Below are 21,642 nucleotides of genomic sequence, written 5' to 3'. Positions count from 1 at the left end.
CCAAAAACCCTACCCCTGACAAAACAGAACAAGGTGAGGGAAAAAACAATGTACAGCACACCCAAAAACAGAAACAACCCAAAATCCCCTACAGAGCTCTCAAAACCCCCGGATCCCCCTAAACAAAGAAAGAAAGAATACTGGCAGATATACAACAAGAAAGCCCACCCACCACAGGAAGAACAACACTGCCCATGTAACCCCAGCTAGAAGAGCAAACAACAGCCAGATATAGAAAAAAGAAGAAGGCTGGGAACTTTGAAACCAGTCCAGCCCTCATCCCAACAGCAAGGGAGCACGGCAAAAACACCAAACCTTGCCAGTCCCCAGTTCCACCATCCTCCCCCGCTCACACCAGCCGAAACCAGCCATCAGAGCACCGGGAAGCACAGTGTCACAGTCTCTACTCCTGGTCAGCAAGCAGAAAGTTAAGAGGCAAAGACCGGATGCATAACTCCCCGACCATGCTGCTCAAGCCACCCGATCTGCTGCAGGGACTCCTCCGTTGTCAGCCACAGGTAGGGAATCCAAATAGCGCTGGGCCTCCGCACGATCAGGGAAGTTGTAAGGCTTTCCCTCCCTCCAGACACGCAGAGACGCTGGGTAGACTAGCGCGAAGCGCACTCCTCTCCGATGGAATGCTGTGCACAGGGGCGCCATTTCTCTGCGGAGGGACGCCACGTGGAGGGAGTAGTCATTAAATAACAGCAACTTCCGCCCCTCATATTCCAGCAGACCGGCTTTCCTGTAAGCATGAAGGATAAGTTCTTTCTCCCTCCAGTTCAGGTACCTCGCTATCGCTGCTCGGGGACGATTAGAATCTCCCGAGCGCTGCCCCAGGCGATGAGCCCTCTCGCACAGAAAGCCCGCCACCGGCGGCTCTAGGCCCAGCCGCGTCGGGAGCCAAACTTGGAAAAAGTTATACAACTCAAGATCTGCCCGAAGCTCCGGCAGACCCACCACCCGTAGATTATTCCGCCGCTGGCGATTCTCTTGATCATCTAGCCGGCCGGTTAGGGTGGCCACCTGAGCCTTCAGGGCGATCACACTTTCCCGATCCTGTGAAGCCGCGTCCTCCCCATCAGATATGCGTTGCTCCACCTCTGCGATGCGGGTAGCGTGGGACTCAAAGCGCTCATTTATGCCCTCCATTGCAGATTGCAGTTTGTGCAAACGATCTTCCAGGGCCGCTGTAACCATGCGGGAGATCTCCTGGGCCCATTCACCCCACTGTGCTGGTGCCGAAACTGGAGTTGGGGACGCCGCCATCTTAGACCCCGACAGGGCCGACTTCTGCTTTGGTGTCTTTGCTAACCGTACCGGCATTCCGGGTCCCAGCGACCCTGCGAGACACCCCCCGCACACTCCCAACCGTAGCAAAAGATCCGGTGGGGGCTAAGATAGCCAGCCAGTAGTTTAAAGGGAGTTAAGCTGGTGTTAGGAGACCCGAGGTCAGAGAGCTCAAAAAAACACGTCCTCTCACTCCAGACTCATCACGTGACCCCCATCTTTCTGTTTATTTTTAAAGAAAAGTTTCAGTAACCAATTTTTATCTGGTGCTAAAGCAACGGTCGGAATTAAAGCTGATGGTATCACTTGTTCTTTATCAGAAAGTTCTAACATCAAGGAAACATTTAATGGTTCTTAAACGATACTTGTTGCTTGTTTTTTGGGTCATTAGGAAGATAATAGACCTGTGTTTATAGAGGTACTACCTACTCTGGAACTTCCAAAATCTTAGCACATTAAAAGTTCTCCAATGCCTCTAATTTCCTATTAAGGTTGGTGTTATCATTGATTAACATTTCTTGAACTTGAGACTTTTAAATTTTGCTTAATATTTTCAATAGAAGCTTTAGAATTAGTCATTTCACATTTTAAATCCTTTATATCATTTGACTGAATTTTTGTTTTTTCTTCCATTTGTTGAAATTGAGGATTTATAGTATTTGGTAGATTAGCTACTAGATCCCAGATGGAAATCTAATGTAACCTCTAGGGGTTTCTATATACGAGGTAATTGCAATTTAATATCACTTAGCTCATCAACTGGCATTTTCTCTCGATAGTCACTCTCCTGGATATCTCTGACCCCAAAAGTTGTCAAATCCTCAGTTCCTATTACTAAACTCTCTTGAAGTTGTGGAAAGTCCAGCACCACGCTCCCCTCAGCATTTTTCTTGGCCTCCAGGGTTGAGTACGCTCCAACATCCGGAAGCTCCTCCACCCGTGGGGAGCTGGTAACCTGAGGATGTTGGGGCAGTGCCCTTGTGTTGGGTCTAGGCTTGGTTTCAAACCCCATAGAGACCGCTTACGTCTCGCCTGCCCGGTGCGTCCCAAGCGGGGAAATCCCCAACGACATCAATGTCCTGCATTTGCCGCATCAGCTCCTCTATATTTCCATAGGCGGCTGTTCCGGAGCGCTGCGAGGCCCCAGAAGTGCTCTTTCCTCTCAGCCTAGGCATATCAGCTAATGTGAAACAAACAAATCGTGGAAAATGTTCAGTTTAGAGCGAGCTTCTACTGCGTGTCTCTCGGCTAAGTAAGCCAGCAGAATTATGCCCTTACTCCCAAATTCTGTATATAACGCCATAAGTTGTGTGTGCAAAATGGTGCGCACAGCCGATTTGCGCATACAGCTTAATTGTTTTACAAGACCAATCAGTGCTGATAATTGGAAATTAACACCCCCATTGGTGCTAGTTGGCACTAATTAGAAGCTGCTTGCACAGCTTGGTAGGTGCATGTCAGTTCTAGTGTGCAAATCTAAAAAGAGGGTATGGCCAGGGAAGGATCATGGGCATGCCTAAAAGTTAAGTGCACTGTTACAGACTATGGGCTAGATTCACTAAGCAAACCGATCGTGTACCAATCGGTTTGCGCTCACTTTTCTACTACTGCTCGATTCACTAACCTTCCTCCAGACCCCATCCGCACCCGATCCGATCTGCACATGCAAATGAGTAAAAAGGCATGTAAATTTCTTAAGGCATCGATTCATAAAACCGTTTCGTCCAAACCAACTGGCTTTTCCGATCCAAAAAGTTTCGACTGCTGAGGACCAGTCGTTTACATCCTCGCCGACTATTCCTGCCTAGCAATTGCCGCGTGCATATTAAGAACCCCATTAAAAATATATAACTACCCCGCAAAATATCCAAAATATATCTAAACTTTAAATATGTGTAAACTTTCATGTACATAAGCGTTAGAAATATTTTTGATTTTTTTTTTTTGGAATGCGCATAGCGAGCGTGGGAGTGAATCTCGGAATTGTAATGCACATGGCGAGAAAATCACAGATTAACCCCATGCTCTCCTTGCACATTGTATATTTCATATCAATGCCAAATTTAAAAAAAATCAAAAATAACTTTTAAGGGCCAGCTGTCCCAACCCCTACTTCCTTCCAGCTAGATTGTCGCGTGCATCTGACGTCACGGGGTCGCCTTTGGTTGCTTCGTGCTTCACGGCTGAAAGAGCCGCACAGCCTCCTGGGATTCGTAGGCTGTATATAACAGCGTGTGATCCCAGCGCATTCAACTGTTGTTAACTGTTGTGCCTTCTAGCAACTTAACAGTTCTTTTCCTGAGAGAAATGTTAAGCTGTTTGGAAGCGTGCAATAAACTTCGAGATCGATCCGTAAAAAAAGGATGAACTCGAAGAATTCCACAGCTCGCTCACAAACCTCCGATGCTATTTCTCCTTAAACTTCTCCAACAAATTTTTCAAAAAGCTATGGTCACAGCTTAAACAGCTTGCAACAGCACTTAAGAAAAAAAGAGAGGTTGGTAAAAACTACAGTTCTTATATTGCATTTTTTATGACAACATTGCTTTGCGGTAGGTACATTTGAAGCCCGCCAAAGATGCCTGTGATTAAACATAGTGAAGTGATTAAACATAGTGAAGTCCTAAAGAGCTAGCGCATGCGTTATGTGCTTCAAAAACAACAAGGAGACAATGTGCACGTGCGTCGATCGATGTTACAGCAAGACGTGGGGACGTGTTTACGATTTGATCATTTGCATGGACAAGCTTTACTGAATCGATTGGCCAGAATGACTCGGAAACGGATAGGACACGAATAGGATCGATTTGTGAACGTTAGTGAATCTAGCCCTGTGTCTGATCTCTGTACAATTTGGGCACAGCTATTTAGGCCTGATTTTCCTTGGCTTATATGGGTGTGCTTAAATGTTAGTGACATGTACAGCTTGTGTGTCTTGTATAGAATCATGTTAAGCACCTTTCTAGTTGCCACTGATTTTTTTGGTGTTATATATAGAATCGGGCCCTGAGTGCATGTTCTATTGGAACTGAACACAAAGCAGTAAAAAGAAATCAGTATTTGTTCTATGCATTTTTCTCGGCCACTATATTAGTGTTGCACACATAAGTATTTCTAAGAGTGAAAATGTTTGTAATAACTATAATTAGATTGTATTTTCTCCCATTAGGAACTTAGCCATCTAATTTCTTAGCCAGTCATTTTCTTGAATTTTGAAAAAAAAAAAGTTTCTTTTTTTTGTTTTCTTATATAAATATGCTGTCTCTTGCTTTTTATTATTCAGGTACAAACGGATTTTTTCTATAGGAACCCATGCTGTAACTACATATAACCCTAACACACTGGAAATTACAAATCAGGTGATGTCAGAAGTACTTGCTTGTTTTAATCAATATCCTATAGAAGTGAAATAGATAAGCTAGCATTCTCATTAAAAAAGAACCCCAAACAGATGGGGGAATTATTTATTTGGATAATTTATACTAGGCATTGAATCTTCTGGTTTATATTTTTCAGGTTTATTCCACTGAGTGAAATTATAAAGTAAAATCTCCTTCCCCTCTCCTTTATTTGCATGTTTATCATTGGTTTGATCTGCTGATATACAGTAATTTCCTTGAAGATTTAAACATCCATTATACTGCCCAGTAATATGCATTGCAATGGCCACTTTATCTCCATAATAATTTAACCATTTTGAGAGATTTTAGCTTACGGCCTCTTTTACAAAGCCACGCTAGCGGCCCCAAAGCCCATAGAGATTTTAAGGGTTTCGGGGCTGTTGCCGTGCGGCTTTGTAAAAGAGGCCGTTAGTGTGTTCAGCTCTGTGAGAGCAACTAAGATGCAATTTGCTCCAATTATGTTTTTTGTATCCCGGTAAGATTGTGGAGGTTTTGGGTTTTTTTTTTTTTGTTGTTGTTTTTTTTTTTTTTAGCAGAGGATCACATGTTGGTGCCTTGAGCATTCTTTTTATTTATTTATAAGTTTCCACATTTACATATCAAGTAAACACTGCCCTGAGCATTCTTGCTTTGATAGAAGATCTTAATGTTGTGTTCCTGTGTAGTTGGCATTGCAAATATAATATACTGTAAAAGGGACTATACATGAAGGAGAAAGGAGCAAATTTGGGGTAATACACCAAACCCAAAATGTAGAGGAAAAGGCCTTAAAATATATAGGTTCTAGTATTGTTCGCATAATCACATGCATTCAAGTAAAACAATGGAAAACGGGGAATTCATAAATTAGTTATTTCCTCAATCAAGCATTGAGCATGCTGATGTATGGGGATGAAGTTCTACTGGTAAAGTAGATATAGATTTTTTTTTCCACATCACCCTTAAGATATGATGTTTATTCTCATTGAGTTTTATATTATTTATAAATACATATTGTTATAACTTCTCCAAGTTGAGTGTGTTCAGTGACGCACAATGAGATCACAATTGATATCTCTTAAATATCTGAATAATACAGATACATTCCACTCAAGCCCAGGCAGCTTCTCAGACCTTGGCCTAAGCAGTGATCCCATAAAATATTTGTAGGGTGGGAACCTGATTGTTTCTGCATTTCTTCTTCAAAAAGCACTACAAAATTACTGTGCTCTCTAGGTGTGACACAAACTTCAGCAGGGAGTCTTGTCTTCCGCCACCCAATACGGTATTGCTTTTCTATATCCCATTGGTTTGAAATGGCCTAACAGAATGAAAAGGAAGGTAAAATTTATTCATACCTGCTAATTTCCCTTCCTTGAATCCTTCCCTGGAAAACAGCAGAGTTGGCCTTCTTTGGACTCTTCTTGTAAGTTGTTATAACATTGGTAGATTTGCCATAGTAGGGATATCAGTTCTGGTAACATACATACATAGTAACATAGTAGATGACGGCAGATAAAGACCCGAATGGTCCATCCAGTCTGCCCAACCTGATTCAATTAAAAATTTTTTTTTTTTTAATTTTTCTTCTTAGCTATTCCTGGGCATTAAACCTTTGATTATCCCAGGACAAGCAGGCAGGTATTCTCACTAGTGGGTGATGTCATCCGACAGAGCCCCGATGCGGACGTCTCACAAGCATACTTGCTTGAAGAAACTTCAGAAGTTTCGAGATGCCCGCACCGCGCATGCGCGAGTGCCTTCCTGCCTGATAGTCCGGGCGTGTCTTTTCTTTCCGCGGAGCTGAGAAGTTTTGCTTCAATTCTGCGCTAAGTGAACCCGTGTTCTTGCCTTCTAATCACTGCGGTTTTGGGTTATTTTACTCTTTATCGTGTGTTTTATTCATTCGATTTCTTATTTTAAAAAAAAAAATTTCTTCCGGAAATTCGACTGGGTAGGCCGCGTGGCTCAGGCCCTGCTCCTTCGATCTAGCGGCGGAGCTTTTTCGGCCTATGTCCCGGCCAATTACCGGTTTTAAAAAGTGCAGCAAGTGCCAGCGCGCAATTTCGTTGATGGACCCGCATTGACGCTGCCTGCAGTGTCTTGGTCCAGAACATATTCCGAAATCGTGCCGGCCTTGTTCCACTCTCACAGCACGTGCTTTTAAACGTTGCTGTTTTTTGTGGGAATCGATGTTCAAGATGGAAGCTGCTAAGGAACCTTCGACTTCAGCTTTGACCAGCGCTTCGCCTACACCTGCGAAGCCTTCCACTGCTCCTGCTACATTGGGTCTTCTGAAGCCGGCCTCCTTCGTTCCAGCTTCGACCCCGCCTCCAGTGCCTTCTTCGGTCTCCTCAGATCAGGTACCTCCTCAGACCATTCCCCCGGTGGTTATCAAAGTGCCGAAAGCTTCTAAGCCAAAGCACTTGACCACTCAGGACCGCGAAGACCGTTCAGGAGGTCCCACTTCGGGTGCGGCTCCCTCCTTGTCGGCTTCGTTGCGGTCGATTATGGAGGCTCAATTCATTGAGATTATGACCACAATGGGGCCAAAGTGGCTGGCTACGATCCAGGGTGATCAACCGGTTCTCCCTCGGGGGGGGGGGGGAGCCGCCCCCTCCTCCTCCTCCCCCTCGCCGCTCGCTCTCGCTGCTCGGGGAGGAGGAGCGACGCTCAGCAGCCGGTCCCTCGAGGCGTGCTTCGTTTAGTGACATGCCACCTCTGGAACCCATTACTCCTCCGGGCAAGGATGTTTGGAATCTCCCTTCGGGTAGTCGAAGCCCTGGGCATCGCCAGGAAGAGTTCTTCCGCACTCCCTATCAAGCATGGAATGTGGCTCGAGAGGCATCGAATCACCCGCCTCTTCGCTCTACTGCCTCCAGCCCCATCTACTCCTTGGAGGCTTCTGGGGATCAGTCTAAGCATCGCCAGTCCAGATCTCCGAGACACCGGGAGGGGCATCGGTCCAGGCATTCTTTGAGGCATTCCTCCAGGCATTCTACAGTATCGCCTCAGAAGAAGCTTCCTGGGGTGGGATATTCCTCTTCGGATGTCTCTCCCCCTCTGGGCTCGGAGTACGAGGATCCCTATGGCTCGTTCTCGCCCTGTCGATCACAGGTCTCCCTGGATCCCGAGGCTTCGACTTCGTCCAGCCCGTCCCGCCGGCCTGTGTTGGCAGACCAATTGTCCTTTTCGTCTTTCCTCAGGCAGATGGCGGATGATCTCGACATCACCTTGGACTCCGGTTCCCGATATTCCAAGGAATACCTGGATACCATGCATTTGCCTCATCCTCTTGCCGAGTCTCTTTGTCTTCCTCTGCACAAACTCCTCGACCAAACTTTCATGAGGTGCTTTGAGACACCGTACTCTATTCCTGTTGTTCCTGGCAAACTGGATGCCAGGTACCGAACGGTGCATCACAAGGGGTTCGAGGGCTCTCAACTCTCTCATCAAACCCTGTTGGTCGAGTCCTCCCTCAAAAGGTCTCATCCGTCCCAGGTGTATGCCTCGGTGCCTCTGGGCAGAGAGGGCCGGACAATGGATAAGTTTGGGAGGCGCATATACCAGAACTCGATGATGGCATCCAGAGTTCTCAATTACACTTTTCATTTTGCAACTTATTTGGAGTTCTTCCTGCCTGTGCTTCGGAAGTTTACATCTTACATCGAGTCTCAAGCTCGCTTTGAATTTGAAGAGGTGGTCGCCTCGCTGTCCCAGCTGCGCCTTCAACTGATGCAATCCTCCTATGATGCCTTCGAGCTCTCGGCATGAGCTGCTGCCTGCTCCGTGGCCATGCGTCGTTTGGCCTGGCTTCGGACCATTGACATGGACCCAAACCTCCAGGACAGGCTTGCCAACGTCCCCTGTGCGGGTGCAGATTTATTTGACGAATCTATTGAGACCGTGACGAAGAAGCTGTCAGACCATGAAAAATCCTTTCAATCCATTCTTCGTCCCAAGCCTAAGCCTGCGCAGTCTCGTCCTTCTCGACCACCCTTGATCTATCAGCGGCGCTATGCACCCAGGCAGGCTCCTGCTGCAAGACAACCAGCGAAGAGACGGCCTCCACAGAAGGCTCAGCAAAAACCTCAACCTTCTGCTGTCCCTAAGGCTCCTCAGCCTTGTTGACTCTCTGTTAGGGAGCATAACCAACACCGTTCTGCCATCCCCTGTTTTTCCCATCGGGGGTCGCCTCCATCATTTTTATCATCGATGGACGGCTATCACCACCGACCTTTGGGTCCTTACTATCATCAGGGAAGGATATTCTCTTCAGTTCCATCGGGTCCCCCCGGACCATCCTCCAGGAGAGTATCCTTCCAACTTGACCCAGACCGCCCTTCTTCTTCAGGAAGCTCAGGCTTTGCTCCGGCTTCAGGCCGTCGAGCCGGTCCCTGTGGACCAACACAACCGGGGGTTTTACTCCCAGTACTTCCTTGTTCCGAAGAAGACGGGCGATCTGCGTCCAATTCTGGACCTCAGGATCCTCAACAAGTTCCTGGTCAAGGAGAGATTTTGCATGCTGACCCTTGCTTCTCTCTACCCCCTCCTCGAGCAGAACGACTGGTTATGCTCTCTGGATCTAAAGGAGGCCTACACTCACATTCCCATTCATCCGGCCTCTCGCAGATTCCTCAGATTTCGGGTGGGACATCTACATCTGCAGTATCGAGTGCTTCCATTCGGCCTGTCCTCATCTCCCAGAGTCTTCACGAAGTGTCTGGTGGTAGTGGCCGCTGCACTCCGGAACCAGGGTCTTCAAGTATTTCCCTACCTCAACGACTGGCTCATCAAGGCCGCCTCGGCCACTGGGGTCATCTCGGCGACACTAACAACGATTTGGTTCCTGCAGAGTTTGGGCTTCGAGATCAACTTCCCAAAATCTCATCTGCAGCCTACCCAGGCTCTTCCCTTCATCGGGGCGGTTCTGGATACTATTCAACTACGAGCATTCCTTCCTCCACAGCGCCTGGATGCTCTTCTTCATCTCTGCCAGTCAGTGTCTTCTCGCCAGTCCATCTCAGCGAGACACATGATGGTTCTCCTGGGCCACATGGCCTCAACAGTTCATGTGACTCCTTTTGCCAGACTTCACCTCAGAATTCCTCAGTGGACCCTGGCTTCTCAATGGACACAGGTGTCAGATCCTTTGACTCGTCACATCATAGTCACTCCTGCTCTTCAGCAGTCTCTACATTGGTGGATGACCTCTTCAAATCTATCCAGAGGTTTGCTGTTTCACACTCCTACCCACCAAAAAGTTCTCACGACCGATTCCTCGACCTATGCATGGGGAGCTCATCTGGACGGTCTTCGCACTCAAGGCTTCTGGACCAGTGCGGACCGGCTGTGCCATATCAATCTTCTGGAACTCAGGGCGATCTTCTATGCTCTTCAAGCATTTCAACATCTGCTTCACGACATGGTGGTCCTCATTCGCACGGACAATCAGGTCGCCATGTATTATGTCAACAAGCAGGGGGGCACAGGCTCGGCCTCCCTCTGCCAGGAAGCTCTCAGAGTCTGGGATTGGGTGATTCGCCACAACATCTTCCTCAAAGCTGTCTACATTCAGGGGAAGGACAATGCCTTGGCGGACAACTTAAGTCGTCTCCTCCAGCCTCACGGATGGACCCTTCATTCCAGGCCCCTTCATCAGATCTTCTCTCAGTGGGGGACGCCTCAGGTAGACCTCTTTGCTGCCCCCCACAACTTCAAACTGCCTCAATTCTGCTCCAGGATCTACACTCCTCATCGCCTTGAGGCAAATGCCTTTCTGCTGGATTGGGGGAATTGCTTTCTATATGCGTTTCCTCCATTTCCTCTCATTCAAAAGACTCTGGTCAAATTGAAATCCGACCATGCCACCATGATTCTGATAGCTCCTCGGTGGCCCAGACAGCCTTGGTACTCCCTTCTACTTCAACTCAGCAGCAGGGAGCCGTTCCTTCTTCCAGTGTTTCCTTCACTGCTTACTCAGCAGCAAGGATCTCTACTCCATCCCAACCTGCAGTCTCTCCACCTGACAGCTTGGTTCCTCTCAACGTGACTCCCCATCAGTTTTCCAAGGCGGTGAGGGATGTGCTGCTACTAGAAAATGCTACTCCCAAAAATAGACTAGATTTTCTACCTGGTGTGTTTCTAATCGTAAGGAGCCTCAACGAGCCTCCCTGTCTTCTGTTTTGGACTATCTTTTGCACCTATCTCATTCTGGCCTCAAGTCTACATCGATACGAGTCCATCTGAGTGCAATTGCGGCTTTCCATCAGCCTCTGCAAGGGAAACCTCTCTCTGCTCATCCTGTGGTTTCCAGATTTATGAAAGGTCTTTTCCATGTCAATCCTCCTCTCAATCCTCCTCCAGTGGTTTGGGATCTCAACGTTGTCCTTTCTCAACTTATGAAACCTCCTTTTGAGCCTCTCAACAAGGCTCCGCTGAAGTTTCTCACTTGGAAAGTGGTTTTTCTGGTTGCCCTCACTTCTGCTCGCAGGGTCAGTGAGCTTCAGGCCTTGGTGGCGGATCCTCCTTTCACAGTATTCCATCATGACAAGGTGTCCTTCGCACTCATCCGAAATTCCTGCCTAAAGTGGTCTCTGAATTTCATCTCAACCAATCCATAGTTCTTCCTGTGTTTTTTTCCAAAGCCTCATTCTCATCCTGGAGAATCAGCTCTTCACTCTGGACTGTAAACGTGCTTTGGCTTTCTACCTGGATCGCACCAAACCACACAGAACTGCTCCTCAACTTTTCGTCTCCTTTGATCCGAACAAGTTGGGACGACCTGTATCGAAGCGTACCATCTCCAACTGGATGGCGGCTTGCATCTCTTTCTGCTATGCCCAGGCTGGATTACCCCTTCCCTGTAAAGTCACAGCCCATAAGGTCAGAGCAATGGCGGCCTCTGTAGCCTTCTTCAGATCGACACCGATTGAGGAGATTTGTAAGGCTGCCACTTGGTCCTCGGTTCATACATTCACCTCTCATTATTGTCTGGATACTTTCTCCAGACGGGATGGACAGTTTGGCCAAACAGTATTACAAAATTTATTCTCCTAAGTTGCCAATTCTCCCACCATCCCATTGAGGTTAGCTTGGAGGTCACCCACTAGTGAGAATACTTGCCTGCTTGTCCTGGGATAAAGCAATGTTACTTACCGTAACAGTTGTTATCCAGGGACAGCAGGCAGCTATTCTCACATCCCACCCACCTCCCCTGGGTTGGCTTCTCTGCTAGCTACCTGAACTGAGGAGACACGCCCGGACCATCGGGCGGGAAGGCACTCATGCATGCGCGGTGCGGGCATCTCGAAACTTCTGAAGTTTCTTCAAGCAAGTATGCTTGTGAGACGTCCACATCGGGGCTCTGTCGGATGATATCACCCGCTAGTCAGAATAGTTGCCTGCTGTCCCTGGATAACAACTGTTACGGTAAGTAACATTGCTTTCTTTAGCAATAGCCTCAATGGTTGCAGCCTGCTTCTTGCCCTTATACCAGTGATATCACTGGAACTTTTCAGAATTTCTACCTCCATCTGCTGGTAAGGGGACATAGCCTATTGGTTTAGACTGGTATGGCAAGACATAAGGAGAGGAAATTTAGTTGTATGAATAAATTTCACCATAGTTGTCTTACTCATATTCTTATTTATTTTGGGTTTAGCTTATGGTTTTGCTTTGGTAGCTAAAGACAAGTAAAATTCAGGTTCAAATGGTATTTCTCCATTTCTAGAATGTTTGCATTTTGTGGCGGGTGGAGTGACTTGCCTTAGATCAAAGTGAGTGTTAGGGGGATTTGAACCCTGGCTTCTTGGTTCTCTGGCTGCAGCTCTTTCATAACCCATGTAAATGTTTTTGTTTTATTAATGACTTACTGTAACAGAACATGTAGTGCTTGCCTCAGAGTGTTGGGAGTCTCCATCATATTGATAAAACTGGAGCCATAATATTGCTAGTCAAATGATAGACCATCATATGGCACTGGTGCTAGTATAAAAGTATGTTTTATAAAAGAAGTATTTTAAAATAGGTTAACCAATCTGCTGGGAAGCTCAGTCGGATCTTTTGTTTTCAAGTTTGTAGAGATCTGAAATTAACTTCCTGACTCCATTAGGCTTTTAGGCCTGCTGCAATTATTTCGTAAATTCCTGAAAACTTTGTTGTTCTCGCAATTTTTAAATGGTTTAACTACAGCCTCAACGAAATGATAATATAGTTATTTTTCTTATGCTTTTCTTATGTACTTTAGTTTTTAGTTAGTTCTTCCTTCTCTTATGTTTTCTGCTATGTACTCTAGTCTTAATTATATGTGAACCGAGTCGAACTCCACTGAGAGATGACCTGGTATATAAACCAAAGATTAGATTAGATTATTTTTCATGAGGTCTGTTCTTGGAAGATACTATATTGACTAGCATGCAAATATGTTTTATTTTTTAGCATAAAATTTAATTTTTTTTGTTTAATTGTAGTGGCCTTATGGAGACATTTGCAGTATCACTCCTGTTGGAAAGGGACAGGGCATGGAATTCAACCTGACGTTTCGGAAGGGAAGTGGAAAAAAAATCTGAAACTTTAAAGTTTTCCACAGAACACAGAACAGAACTACTTACAGAAGCACTGGTGAGATATTTCTAGAATTAAGGTAGCTGGAGGCTCAGTTACTTGAAAGTGTCACTACATATTTTGTTTATTCCATGTTAGGTTGTACTTTGCTTGAAACTATAAGAGGATTATTTTATAAAGCTCCTTAATACTCAGATATTGTTTGAGTGTTTGAAAGCATTGTAAATTTTACATTAATAGTATTTTTATATACACTAACGTGCACAGTGCCCACCAAGTATATTTTTTATATATATATATATATATATATATATATATATATATATATATATATATATATATGTGTGTTGCAAATGTACCATTTATTTGTGTATTATGGACAATGAGTTGTAAATCTTCACAGATGATGGAATAGAGGTGTAGAGTGGGGATAGGCTCTCACTGAAGGTGATGAGGGTATCCCCAGAGTCAATGCATAAAAGAAAGACACTTGTGTTCAGAAAAGGGGAACACAGCAAAATGAGTGCCATAAAAGCAGGCTATAAGTTTTAAAAATAATTTTATCACTTTTATTCAAAATGTATAGAGGGGAAGTGGACAGACGGTGGTTTGGGGATGCTAGCTCGGGGTGGGGGTGGGGGCTTTTTTTAATAGGACAGATGATGTGTGTTTAAGTTACACAGAACGTCTGTTCCATTAAAAACAAAAGCAGAAGCCCTGACAGCAGAGACAGGAGACTGCTTCCCCTGCCACTACTGTTAGGACTCTGCACATGTGTCAGTCGCTCACTGAGCGATTGAGTTGGCAGGTTTGCGTGCAAATCATTTGCATATAAACTTGATAGTGAATCAATTGCTGTTGGAAAATCAGCCAGAGAATCGACCAACAGTGATTGAGTCGCTATCTTCAGTGAATCTAGCCCCAAGTGACAAGGGTTGAAGTGTCTGTGATTAACTGTCGTAATACTAAGTGTCGTGGGATTAACTATTTTAGATCCAGTGCAAACAGATAAGGGCCATAGTGAACTTATTCATAGACCCACTGCAGAGGGAAATAAGCCACCGAAGTTGATGAAAAAGTTGAGGATTAACGACAATTAAAGTGGACTCTTCAGATAATAATGAAGCAATGTACTGTTACTTTTATGCTGCAAACCCTTCATTTAAATTTAGTTTTACCAAGAAGGCCCACAAAAGATGGAGGAGAGAGGAACCATTGCCACAGGAAAGTCACAAAAAGCAACCAAAGCAAATTTAAGATCTCTGATTTTAAAGATCAAAGTAAAGAACTATGTGGCTGACATCTTAAAACAATTGAGAGTTTCTGAGTAAAGAGAGAGAGAGGATATCTTAGAGGAGGCTTCAGAAGAAAAGTATATCGAGAGGGAAATAGAGGAGCCTTAGGAATAATGCCAAATGGTGCAGAGAGAGGGGAATCTGAAAAGGAGTACCTGAAGGAAGACTGATGCACAAGGAGGAAGGTATTTGGAAAGGAATGCAAGAAGGGCAGAAGCAAAGTGAAGCAATCCAGAAAGGAACTTAAGAAGAAAAATTTGAGAGAGAATACTTACAACAGGGTACTAGAAGAAAGGCTGAGGTAGAGCTAGAGAGAGAGCTGGAAATGCAAGAAAGCAAAATAAATGAAGGATAGCTAAAGAGTAAGAAGAAAGGCAGGTAAGAGACTCGGAAGTGGAGGAATTAACAGTTGAGCTCTAGCCTATTTGAAAAGAGGTGAATATTCTAGACTCCAGGAGAGGGAAAGATTACCCATATTGAATGAAACATGTAAGGTGTACAAGGTGAATAAGGCTATAATCTGTATAAAGGACACTGGAAGAATGGATGTCCAAATGGTAGATGAAATTTAATGTGGACAAATGCACTGATGCACATTGAGAAGAATAACCCAAATCATAGTAACAAGATGCTAGGGTGCACCTTGGGGATTAGCGCCCAAGAAAGATCTGGGTGTCATTGTAGACAGTACGACGAAGCCTTCCACCCAATGTGTGGTGGCGGCCAAAAATGCAACCAAGAAGCTAGGAATTACTAAAAAAGGAATGGTTAACAAGACTAAGAATATTATAATGCCTCTGTATTGCTCCATGGTGCAACCTCATCTGGAGTACAGTGTTCCCCTGCTCATTCGCGGTCTGCTCCGACCGCCTCTTCCTGTAGTAAAGTCAGGCTACACCAATCAGGAGCTGTGTGGCAAAGCAGCTCCTGATTGGTGTAGCCCGACTTTACTACAGGAAGAGGTGGTCAGAGCAGACCACGAGTGATTTTCTTCACCCGCCGGTGCTCCAGCTGCTCTCTCCTGCCTCCCCTGCCTTTTGACAGGAACCCCTGCGAATTTCGGGGGAGTACTGTATTGCTTTTAATTCTGGTTACTTTATCTCAAGAAAGATATAGCGGAACTAGAAAAGATTCAAAGAATAGCAACCAAGATGATAAAGAGGGTGGAATTCTTCTCAAATGAGGAAAGACTAAAAAGATTAGGGCTCTTCTGCTGGGAAAAGAGACAGCTGAGGGGAAGCTAATGCATGCCCTGGGATCAGTAGCATGAAATGTTGCAGCAATTTGGGTTTTTGCCAGGTACTTGTGGCCTAGATTGACCAGTGTGGAAGCAGGATACTGGACTAGATGAACTATTGTTCTGACCCAATATGGCTATTATGACGGATGACAAAAGCAAAATTGAAGGCAAGATGGAAAGGGGACAGGGCAAGAATGAAGGGGACACCGATGAAGACAGAGGCAATAGCAAGGATGACAAAGGCAAAATTGAAGGCAAGATTGAGGGGGACAATGGCAAGAATGAAGGGGACAAAGGCAGAATTGGAGGCAAGATTAAGGGGGATAAAGGCAAGAATGAAGGGGACAAACTATCTCAGTCAGAAAACATTCCGTGCAAAAAGATAGAATGGACAGCCATGTATGTTAATGCCTGTAGCTTGGGCAACAAAATGCTGGAACTTGAAACGGAAATGAGAAACGCCGACCTCGATGTAGTGGCGATATCAGAAACATGGTTCTTGGAGTCCCACGGATGGGATACGGTCATAACAGGATATAACTTACTCCATCGAGACATAGAGGGCAAATCAGGCGGAGGAGTAGCTCTGTACATTAGAGATGACATCAAAGTAACTAATATCACAGACATCAAGTATACGGGAGAATCCCTCTGGGTGAACCTTGCCAAGGGCAATAACAAATGCCTATATCTTGGTGTTGTATACAGACCACCAAGACAAAAGGAGGATGCCGACGACGAACTAATGGATGACACAGAGACCATCACACTGCGTGGAGATACAGTGCTGGTGGGAGACTTTAATATGCCTGATGTGGACTGGAACAAACCTTGCGCTACAACCGGCGGCAGTAAGAGGCTACTTGCCTCCATGGAAGGAGCATACCTCAAGCAGATGGTATTGGAATCCACCAGGGACCAGGCAATCTTGGACCTGCTGCTTACTAATGGTGACAGTGTCACAGAGGTATCGGTGGGAGACACCTTGGCATCCAGCGACCACAACATGGTTTGGTTCCACCTCAAGAAAGGAACCACTAGGCCAAACACATCGACTAAGGTCCTAAATTTTAAGGGAACTAACTTTCAGGACATGGGGGACTACGTTTACAAAGTGCTGCAAAACCAAAGCACAACAGACAAGGTAGAGGAACTATGGTCGACTCTAAAATCTACCCTGCAAGGAGCAACCAACATATACATCAAAACCAAGAGCAAACGACGCAGAAAAAATAGACCACAGTGGTTCTCCGCGGAGATCTCAGAATTAGTAAGGCAAAAGAAAAAAGCTTTTGTAAACTACAAACAATCACAACGACCCGAAGCTAAAGAAACTTATCTGGCTAAAGCCAGAAAAGTTAAAACGACAGAGAGGCTAAACTACGTATGGAAGAAAACATAGCTAGGCAAGTAAAGGAAGGGGAGAAATCCTTTTTTAAATATGTTAGCGATAGGAAGAAGAACACAAGCGGTATTGGGCGCCTAAAGAAATCTGACGGCAACTTTACAGACTCGGACGCAGACAAGGCAGAAATACTCAACAACTCCTTCTGTTCAGTCTTCACCTGCGAAGCACCAGGATCCGGTCCTCAGCTACAGACAAAGGGGAATTTGGAGGACCCATTCCGGGACATGGAGTTTACTGAGAGCGAAGTCTACCATGAATTATCGAAATTAAAAGTAAACAAAGCTATGGGCCCGGACGATCTACACCCTAGAGTACTTCGAGAACTGAGGGATGTCCTGGCAGAGCCGTTAGCTGTGCTCTTCAATCTTTCCCTGAGTGAGGGAAAAGTTCCCCTGGACTGGAAAACTGCCAATGTTATCCCACTCCACAAAAAGGGATGCAGGTCAGAAGCTGAAAATTATAGACTGGTGAACTCATGGAGAAGTTGATCATGAACAGATTAGAGACATTTCTAGATGATGAAAGATTAAGGGATCCCCACCAGCATGGTGATAAGCTTCTTTGACTAGGTAACGAAAAAACTGGATGAGGATGAGTCCCTAGATATCATGTATTTAGACTTTAGCAAGGCTTTTGATAGTGTTCCACACCGTAGGTTATTGAACAACATGTACTCGTTAGGACTAGGAAAAACACTGACAGCATGGGTACAAGACCGGCTTAGCGGCAGACTTCAAAGAGTAATGGTGAACGGTATCGCCTCAAAAATGTCAAAGATGACCAGCGGAGTGCCACAGGGCTCGGTCTTGGGCCCAATGCTATTTAATATCTTTATTAGGGATCTCACTCAGGGACTTCGAGGCAAAATTACATTATTTGCTGATGATGCAAAACTATGCAACATTGTGGGCAGAGCAATCAGGCCCAGCACTATGGAGAAGGACCTGCTTTTGTTGGAACAATGGTCCAGTACTTGGCAACTAAACTTTAATGCCAAAAAATGTAAAGTAATGCACCTTGGGAGCGGAAACCCATGCAGAACATACACCTTGAACGGTGTAAACTTAGTGAGAACCACTGTAGAAAGGGACTTGGGAGTTCTTATCCGAGAAGATATGAAAGCTGCCAATCAGGTGGAGAAAGCTTGAAGGCTAGACAAATCTTGGGCTGCATCAGAAGGAGCTTTATCAGCCGAAAGCCTGAAGTCATACTATCGTTATACAGATCCATGGTGAGACCTCACCTGGAGTACTGTGTCCAGTTTTGGAGGCCATATTATGAAAAAGATGTGAAGAGAATGGAGTCGATCCAGAGAATGGCCACTAGGATGATCTCAGGACTTAAAGACATCCCATATGAAGAACGTCTGACCAGACTGCGCTTATATTCTCTCGAGGAGCGCAGAGAAAGAGGGTACATGATAGAAACATTCAAATATATCACGGGTCGCATTGAAGTGGAGGAAGAATTATTTTTTCTTACAGTCCCACGGCAACAAGAGGGCATCCGCTAAAACTTAAGGGGGGAAGATTTCATGGTGACACCAGGAAATACTTATTCACCGAACGGGTGATTGATCGATGGAATAAACTTCCACCCCAGGTGATCGAGGCTAGTAGCGTACTCAACTTCAAAAGTCGATGGGACAAACAGGTGGGGGTGCTACAGAGTTATGCATAAAAGATGGGTACACCAGGGAGGGAGGGTTCTTGAATGGGCAGACTTTTTGGGCCGCCGGCCCTCTTCTGCCATCATATTCTATGTTTCTATGTTATGTTCTTAAGTATCGTAAGAATATAAGAATTACCATACTGAGACAGACCAAAGGTCCATCAAGCCCAGCATCCTGTTTCCAACAACAGAGGCCAACCCAGATCCCCAAGTAGCAAAACAGATTTTATGCTGCTTATCCTAAGAATAAGCTGTGGATTTCCCCAAGCCATCTCAATAATGGCCTATGGACTTCTCTTTTAGGAAATTATCCAAACCTTTTTTTAGGTTGTAACAATTTTTATTGACATGAAAAAAGAAAGGCACGCATTAGTGAATACAGCAACAGCAAATGCCAGCACAGAGAAAAAGATACAGTGGTTGCATAAACAAAGACAATCATACAGAAGCATGTCAAAAATACCAGCCCTGAAAAATACCCAACCTCCTCAAAATCCCGCCTCCCCCAACCCACCCCCATCAGCACCCCCCCGCCCCCCTAAGGAAGTGGAACGCCCGACATAGAAAAGCACAAACCAAATTCCCCCCCCCCAGGGTCTGGACTCTGATGACCCTAGGACAACAAAACCACCTAGGCATTCCCCTCCCTCTAAACAGAACCCCTCCAACCCTTCCACAAACCCCCCCAAACCCCAGAGCAGAGAGATGTCGAGATCCAGAACTAGCCAGGAGAAAGCCGCTTCAAGTCAAGGTGTTCAGAAGAAGGCCACGTCCCCTAGGAGACAAAGAATCGACATAAGGATCCCAAATCAACAAAAAGCTCCACCGACGCTTAAGGAAACCCCCCACCTCCCGGGCCTCCTGAAGAACTAACTCATGAAGAAGAGCTCTCAAATGCCAAAAAGTCGGAGGATTCGAGGAGGTCCACTGCTGCATGATACGACGACGGGCCAGGAGACACACCTTACGACACAGCCAGCGAGCTCCCGGAAGCAAGGAACGAAAAGCTCCCGGTAAATCCAGTACCACCTGCTCAACCGTGCACTCTACCGACGTCTCCAAAAGCGAGCTCAAATAAGAGATAACCTCAGCCCAAAAAGCCTGAGTACACCAATTCCACAAAGCATGTGCAAACGTGTTCGGATCCCGACCACATTTGAGACACAGGGGAGAAGCAACACCACCAAATTTAAATAGTTGAGCTTGGGTGATATACCCTCTATACAAAATACGAGCATAACATTCCTGCAACACGGCTCATCGGATTAAACGCGGCAAGCCCGCCAGATTCTGGGAAACCTCCCAAGAAGCAAGGTCCAGATGGAGTTCCGAGGCCCAGCTATCCTGAACCCCCAGACAGTTCCTAGGAGCCTTAAAAGGAAGCAAAGCCCGATATAAAGCGGACACCGAAGTCTGAAAAGGCTCAACCTGGGCATACAGATCCCTAATACGAGCCCCCAACGGGTGCTGAAGGGCAATCCGGGGAAGCGTGAGAATATAATGTTTAACTTGACAGTAAGCGAAAGTGTCCCCCCAGCATCACCCCAACCGCTCCCTCAAATCCGCTAAAGTTCTCAGGTCCCCATCGACGGTCAGCAGATGTTCTACCAAAAAAAATCCCAACGTTTTCCAACGACGGAAACTCGAATTGTCCGAGCCAGGTACAAAATCCGGATTGCCCATCAGGGGCAACAGAGAAGACACCCGCGGGTCCCCCCCCAGGCGCCTAACCAGACCCTCCCACGCATGGAAGCCAAAAGAATTGAGCCCCGAACCTCCCGTGGCAAGGCCCCCCCCAGGCATGTGAAGCAAGGCAAGGAGAGAATACGGGGCGTACAGAAGAGTCTCAAGCGAGGTGGGGGTATATTGAGAATCCCCAAACAACCAATCCTTAAGATGTCGCAAAAGACATGCTATATTATATAAACCAAAATTCGGAATACCAAAACCTCCCTGCTGCCACCCCCCCACCAGTAGATCATAACGCAACCGAGGTTTCCTCCCACGCCAACAAAACCTAGCCAAAACCCGTCGCAGGCTCCGCAAGTCTTTCTTGAGAAGACGCAGTGGGAGGATCCTGAGTACGTAGAGCCACTGGGGAAAAATGACCATTCGAATCACCGCCACGCGCCCCAACAAAGAAAGGGGGAAATCCTTCCAACGATCTAACTGCTGCGACGTGCTATCCAAAAGCGCCCCGACATTCAAAGAATAAAGACGACCAAGAGAAGCCGTGAGCCGAATCCCTAGATAACAAAAGGAATCCGTCGCCCAACGCAGCGGAAATGAAGCCCCCCAGTTATTCCGCAAGGCAGGCGAAGTGGACAAAGCCTCCGACTTCCCCAAGTTCAGACGAAGACCCGCGAAGTCCCCATACTCCTGAATCGTTTCCAATAACGCCGGCAACGAGCGCTGCGGGTCCGTAAGATGAACAAAGAGATCATCCGCGAAAGCCGCCACCTTAAAACAAAGGGAACCAAAAGAAACCCCCTGCACCTCAGGAGTCAAATGGATCGCACGCAACAGGGGATCTAAAGTGAGAATAAACAAAAGCGGGGACAAAGGACAACCCTGTCTCGTTCCGCAGGAGATATCAAACAACGAAGAGCTGCAACCGTTCACCATAAGGGCCGCTGTTGGAGAAGCATACAAGGCCCTCAACGCCGAAACAAAACGGCCCGCAAACCCATACTTGGCCAAGGTGGCAAATAAAAAATCCCAACGCACCCGGACAAAGGCTTTTTCTGCGTCAAAGCTGACCATAAGCGAAGGCAGTTGGCGGCGTGCACAAAA

The 21,642-nt window shown here is 46.1% G+C and overlaps 1 protein-coding gene across 1 annotated transcript in view; it reads left to right on the top strand.

Moving 5' to 3' along the window:
• The window catches only part of DNAJC13 (DnaJ heat shock protein family (Hsp40) member C13), a 495,155-nt gene that overhangs the window by 29,690 nt on the left and 443,823 nt on the right, over positions 1-21,642 (top strand). Inside the window, 3 exon segments of the mRNA XM_033929988.1 lie at positions 4,574-4,649; positions 13,142-13,228; positions 13,230-13,292. Coding sequence (XP_033785879.1) covers positions 4,574-4,649; positions 13,142-13,228; positions 13,230-13,292 — 226 coding nt within the window.

Source organism: Geotrypetes seraphini, chromosome 2 (genome assembly GCF_902459505.1).
Source record: "Geotrypetes seraphini chromosome 2, aGeoSer1.1, whole genome shotgun sequence".
In the NCBI taxonomy this organism is placed as follows: Eukaryota; Metazoa; Chordata; class Amphibia; order Gymnophiona; family Dermophiidae; genus Geotrypetes; species Geotrypetes seraphini.
The sequence above is the reverse complement of the archived record's forward strand: the minus strand, read 5'-3'. Positions and strand labels throughout refer to the sequence as shown.